General features: G+C 48.3%; 1 protein-coding gene across 1 annotated transcript in view; it reads right to left on the bottom strand.

The window, feature by feature from the left end:
- Positions 1 to 6,149, bottom strand: part of ZNF543 (zinc finger protein 543) — an 11,240-nt gene extending 5,091 nt beyond the window's left edge. The window contains exons 1-3 of the mRNA XM_017509579.1: positions 5,770 to 6,149; positions 3,183 to 3,309; positions 159 to 254 (exon numbers count right to left, since the gene is read on the bottom strand). Of these exons, the coding sequence (XP_017365068.1) occupies positions 159 to 254; positions 3,183 to 3,309; positions 5,770 to 5,787 (241 nt within the window). The 5' untranslated portion in view covers positions 5,788 to 6,149. The remainder of the gene's footprint in view (positions 1 to 158; positions 255 to 3,182; positions 3,310 to 5,769) is intronic.
- Positions 6,150 to 6,647: the final 498 nt, after the last annotated feature.

The following is a 6,647-nucleotide window of genomic DNA, read 5'->3' as shown; positions in this document are numbered from 1 at the left end:
AAAAAAAAAAAAAGAAAGAAAGAAAGAAAAAGAGGCTTCATGGATCCCAAGCACCCATAGAGGCTGCAATAAGAAGATTCCCCATAAAATTCAAAGGCAGTGTTCACCTTCCATGTGCAAGGTGCCATGACCCCATTTTCCCAGCTGCTGGCTCCTACCTGGATAAGAGCTTTGGGAGAGGTCTTTCTTACTCATCCATAGCTCCTGTCTGTGATCCAGCTGGTAGATCAACTCTGGTTTGGACAAAGGACAGCCTGTGCATGGAGAACAAACGAGGACATAGGGAGTTAGGTTAGAAGAAAGAAACCTCTCAATCTGATCTGGGACTTTAAGATAGGGAAGACTATGAAATGAAGCTATTCTCAGCCAAGCAAATAAAATGTTAAACTGTGACCAGAAACCAACTACAAAACCACTATCATTGGACCCCAAAGACTAAGCAGTAGTGCTGGCTGTGTGGCCTTTAATCTCCATTCTACAAAAATCTTAACTGTGTTTAGACAAATTTTCTGAAGGGATCTTATAAATAGTCCCCATGGCAGGTAGAAAAGCCCTGGTCTCCATCATCTTGCACATGGCAACCCTGACCATCTGTACTCCGAGGTAGGCAGGTGACCTATACCAGCCACTCCGAAGAGAGAGAAAGCCTTCATTCATTCCAGGAAGGGCTAAATGACAGCAGGAAGGCTGCCATTCCTGCTGTCATGCGATATCCTGGGACTTCTGTGAGGGAACCTGCCTAAAAACCTTACCAAGAAGAGAGAGCAAAGAGGTTGGGCGTGGTGGTTCGTGCCTATAATCCCAACACTTTGGGAGTTCAAGACAAGCCTGGGCAACATAGTGAAACCCCATCTCTACTAAAAATACAAAAATTGGCCAGGCAAGGTGGCTCATGTCTGTAATCCCAGCACTTTGGGAAGCCAAGGCGGGCCAATCACAAGGTCAAGAGATCGAGACCATCCAGGCCAACATGGTGAAACCCTGTTTCTACTAAAAAAATACAAAAAAATTAGCTGGGCATGGTGGTGCACACCTGTAGTTCCAGCTACTCAGGAGGGTGAGGCAGGAGAACTGCTTGAACCCAGGAGGCGGAGGTTGCAGTGGGCCGAGATCGTGCCACTGCTCCCCAGCCTGGCACCTGGTGACAGAGTGTGACTCTGTCTCAAAAAAAAAAAAAAAAAAATACAAAAATTAGCTGGGCATGGTGTCATGTGCCTGTGGTACCAGCTACTTGGGAAGCTAAGGTGGGAGGATCGCTTAAGCCTGGAAGGCAGAGGTTGCAGTGAGCCAAGATCGCACCACTGCACTCCGGCCTGGGTTACAGAGTGAGACCTGTCTCCAAATAAGAAAAAAGAAAGTGGGAGCAAAGAAAGACAAGTGGCTTCACACCCATCAGCCCAGGAGCCAGCCTTATTAGGTAAGATAATATATTTCCACCAGGCATGGTGGCTCACGCCTGTAATCCCAGTACTTTGGGAGACTGAGGCGGGCAGATCACCCGAGGTCAGGAGTTTGAGACCAGCCTGACCAATATGGTGAAACCCCGTCTTTAAAATAAAAAAAAAAGATAACATATTTCCTCTGGGTGAAGACTGTATGAGCTGATCTGCTCATATAGTCCAAAAACTTGTCAAAACATAAGTAAAAGACACAAGTGCTCTACAGAGAAGTTAATGGCAGTAGGAACCACAAAAACAAAGGGTGGGATTCATTAGTCATCTCTAAGCGAATGTTCACTCATTTTTGCTATGTGCCTGGCACTGGGGGTGAGTCAGACCTTCCTTCAGCTTTGTCCGGATTGTGTTCCTCACCACCTCAGGACTTTTGCACATGCAGGCCTGCCTACTTGGAATACTACTTACTTCTCTACCTTGCTCCTTTTAATGAACTCACTCCTTGGGTCTTAGCTCAAATGTCACTTCTTTGAGAGACTTTGCTGCTGTGGCTCTTGAATCCAAGTCCTTAATCAATATGCCACATTGCCACAGAACTTTACTCCTAACAGTAAGTCAATAACTGATATTTACACAATGTAACCATAATCAAGGGAATATGCAAAGCAATTTAAATGCACTGTATTTTATAAAGACTGAATTACATTTAGGCGTTAATTTGGAAAAGAAATAATATATTTGAAATACCGAGGCTCCATTCAGGAGAAAGGTAAGTTTCTTCACTGACCTAAGTCTTTTTTTACATTCTAAGCAAAGTGTTACATTGCTACTCCAAGGGCACTGAATGAAAATTTCTATTTTAGGATTTCTTCACAGGATGCACATTAAGAATGTACTGCAATCAGGACCACATTATAGATGAAGAAACCGAGGCTCAGGCAGATGAAGTGATTTGCCAAAATCTGGGAAATGGTGAACGGTCAAGCCAAAATGGACACCTGAGTCTAGTCATCAAAAGCCAATTTAACCATAAAACTGTACAAAGTTGTTCCAAAAAATGTTGGGTTCAAGTGTGATACTGATGAGTATGAGCATAATGATTTAGCCAGCAGTAACAATAGTGACAGCAACAGGGGTCACAACTGCTAACCTGCACCCAGCCACCTATCACAACACACTGTACTGAACCATTTGCCCTCACACTAGCCCTGCAAAATAAATACTATGTTGCCCCCCCTCTTCTTTTTTGAGATGGAGTCTTGCACTGTCGCCCAGGCTGGAGTGCAGTGGCACGATCTTGGCTCACTGCAACCTCTGCTTTCCAGGTTCAAGCAATTCTCCTGCCTCAGCCACCCCAGTAGTTGGGATTAGAGGTGCCCACCACCATGTCCAGCTAATTTTTTGTATTTTTAGTAGAGAGGGGGTTTCACCATGTTGGCCAGGCTGGTCTCGAACTCCTGACCTCATGATTCATCTGCCTTGGCCTCCCAAAGTGCTGGGATTACAGGTGTGAGCCACAGCACCCGGCCTGGTCCTTTTTATTCATGAGAAAAATTGAGACACACAGGGATTCCTTAATTTGCCCAGGAATACAGGGATCATAAGCAGTGAAGATGGGAGTGGGCTCCTGGACATCAGACCCTGGTCTCTCAAGTCCTACACTCAGAGCAAATAGTGAATACCTGTGTGGTGACGGGAGCCTCAGAACAAGTAGGCTGTGGAGGAGAGAGGAGTATATGAGCAGGAGAACTCACTCTTAAGGGAGCAGGGGAGCAGGATGGGTCTTACCCAGAGACACTAGAAGCCCACAGGTCTCCATCATCACCTCCTGATACAAGGTTCTCTGGGTAGCATCCAACTGTCCCCACTCCTCCTGGGTGAATGTAACAGCCACATCCTCAAAGGTCACAGACCCCTGGAAAATTAAGAGATAGTAGTGTTTCCCTTGGAACTGTGGTATAGAATTAGAACTTGTCACTCCAACCCTGCAAAAGACGCACAGTGACCCAAGAGTCAAATCACCAAGCATCTCCAGAGGCTCAAGACCTGTGCCAGGCACGAGGGGAATGTAGACACTGCTTTGCATGGATTACAACAGTGAAGAGAGAGGTGCCTCCTATGCAGGAAGCCACTTGACACAGAAATAAGGTTAGGACAATCCTAAGTGGACTGTGAAGCACAGACAGTAAGTCCTCTGAGACATCAGAAAGAATAATAACAAAACAATAACACCAGCAACAATAACAGGAATAGCACCTGAGTCTTATCCATCCTCCGTGTGTGCCTGCCTCATGCTGACAGCTTTACATGCCATGGCAAAGTGACTAAAAGTCCCCCTCTCAGGAGTCAGACTCCTGAGGTTTAAAATCAAATTTCCAAAATCAACACATGCCTGCTATGTGACCTTGGGACCTCATTTCATTTATCTGAGCCTTGAGGTCCAGGTCAATACAACAGTGTTTCCAGTTTCATCAAGAATAGTCAAAAGATTTAAAGAGAAACTAAATGAAACACTGGGGCAAAGGGCCGCAGCCCCTGAATTCACCATCATCATCTCCATGCCACACTCAGAGACTTGAGGCCCAGGACCTCTACTAGTCTACCCAAAGTCACATGTCTTATCAGAAGAGAAAGAATTTGAACCCAGGGCCCTATGGTCTATGTTCTAATCATGCAACCTGACACTCCTTCATTAGCAAAGTTAATGCGCAGTTAATGAGGATGAGAAACACTGAAATACATACATCCATTTGAGCCACCCTGAAAATATTTTCAGGATTTTTTTTTTTTTTTGAGACAGGGTCTCACTATTTTGCCCAGGCTGGGCTTGAACTCATGATTCTCCTGCTTTAGCATCCCAAGCCAGGACTACAGACACATGCCACTGTGCTGGGCTTACCTATCTGAAAATACTTTCATGGACATAGGCAGAACAGCACAATCATAATCATCTACCTCACAGTGGAGTCACCTGAGGTGGTGGCACCTGCCTCAGAAGTGGCAGAGCCTGGACCTGCATCTGCTGCCTTGGACACTTCTGGGACTCATAGATGCACATTCTTATAGGAAGAATCCACAATGAGCTATCACTACCTTTCCCTGTTTGAGTCCTGCCAGCAAGTATCCCTGAGGTCAGGACACATCAGGAGCAAGGAACAAGAGTCATAGAGGACGCAACAGGGTAAAGCCATGAGAACATGGGCCCCTGACTGCCTACGACGTCTGTCCTGGCTAAGGAGGAAGGTACATCTAGCAAAAGACTATAAAATCTTGTGTTCCAGAATGTGTGTCAGCTGGTATAGGAGAAAACCACTCAGGAATCCACTGTGGAAGCCACAAGGGTCCCCGGCAGACTCCTTAAACAACCAATATCCCATTTTTTTTAAGTCCACACAGTCCCACCAGTATGAAATGCCATGACTCCCCATGCCCAAGACCACCTGCTAGAAGGAGACCTGTTCACCTTAAAAAGGTTACTTTAGGTGTCACCCCCAGGCCTCCCTAACCACTGGGGGTAAAGAAGAGGGGAAAAACACAGGCTGTGATGATAGACATACCAGTTGTTAGTTTCTGATACGGTAAGAGCTACAGTGATGTAAGGCATGTAACTGAACCTATGTGAGCCTCAAACTGCTCTTGTGTAAAACAGTGACGACAAGGGAACCTAATTCTAAGGCGTTCAGGATTAAATGATCTGAGGGTTAAATAATACCTGCCAATCAGCCCACGGCAAGGACGCTGATGATCAGCTATGATTCTTTGCAATTATTTTTTTCTCTTTATTCACATAACATCCTAGACAAACTCAGATGGCAAGCTTCTTTAATATCGCCAGATTCCCTATACAAAAATGTCAGATTCTGGGCAAGGGTGTAAGGCGTCACTTTAGCCGGAATTGCCAAGAAAGGTACCGCCAAATAGGTGACATTGGACAGAGGCCAGAAGGATGTGAGAGGCAGGCCCTGCGAATTTATAGGGGCAGTGTTTGAGGTAAAAAGGAGTGCAAAGAGAAAGGCTGGAAAATGGAAGAGGACTGCACAGTCAGGTTGGCGGCTCTGAAGAGCAAAGGACAACGGAAAAATGGAGAGACAAGGTCAGGGGTGGTTGGCTGGTGGATGGGGTAGGGGCTGGCAGGCAACAGAGGCTGGATTTAGGGGAAGTGTGATGAGAGCCCGTCTACCAGGGGCCGAGCACTGGTCGGAGACCAACACTGTTGCAGGACTGCAGATTAAAGAAGTGACAAGCTACGGCCACTTCTCTTAAACAAACGACGGCGACAAAGAAAAATCCTGTGGCTGTCTTGGCTCCACCTTCCTGCCCAGGCGGCCTCCAGAAGGAGCAGAGCAGCAGCGAGGCCGAAACCTCGTCCACTCACCTGCGCCAAGCCTGCCATCCTGGGACCCTGCAGCCCTAGCGGGGCCCGGCAATGCCGCGGCTCGGCCGACCCCAGCCCTTCTCTGTCCTGGGCGGGGCGACCTCGGCTGACTTTCGCACTCAGAGCCTCAGTTTCCCCAGAGAAGAATGCGCATAAAACGGGCGCAGCGTCGGGACTGAGACAGAGGGCGGCTGCGGAAGCCCACGCCCCGGCGGGTGCCAGTGGAAGGCCCCGCTCGGGGCGTTAGGTTGCACCCAACGCGGAGAAGGGGCGTAGCTGACTCACTGCCCTTCCCCGCTCAGGCCGCTGGGCTCGCCGACCCAGCGCTCCAGGTCCAACACTGCTTCAGGGCCGACCCGGCTCACGGAGATGACGTCACGGAAGAGGCGGAAGTCCCGCCTCCGCGGCCTGCCCGCAGGAAAAGCCCCTGTCCTGGGCGGTCGTTGGCCCAGAGCCCGCGGCCACGCCAGGGATGGTACCTTCTGAGTCATTGTTCCCTCACATCTACCAGGTGTGGGAACTCACCAAGCGCGGCCGACCCCATATAACTGCGCACAAGGACCCCCGTGTCGTCTTGGGGTCGCCGTTTTACTATGGGCACAAGTCAGAGGGTCGATAGGTTTTTTTCCAGCTTAGGAAAATTGAGGTCAGGAGGCGGGAATGTTTGCCCGGTTTCAAACCCTGTCATGGGCTGGGCCCAGAACTTCTCGTTCACTTTGCCCCTTTTCGGGAGGTAGCTCATACCTGTAATCCCAGTGCTTTGGGAGACCAACATAAAATGATTGCTTTTGAAGTTAGGAGTTTTGAGACCAGCCTGGGCAATGTAGTAAGATCTTATATCTACCGCCCCACCGCCCGCCGCCCCGCCACCAAAAAAA

This window comes from Cebus imitator, unplaced genomic scaffold, assembly GCF_001604975.1.
Source record: "Cebus imitator isolate Cc_AM_T3 unplaced genomic scaffold, Cebus_imitator-1.0 Scaffold417, whole genome shotgun sequence".
Classification (NCBI taxonomy): domain Eukaryota; kingdom Metazoa; phylum Chordata; class Mammalia; order Primates; family Cebidae; genus Cebus; species Cebus imitator.
Note: the sequence above shows the minus strand (reverse complement) of the source record. Positions and strands in the feature narration are given on the sequence as shown.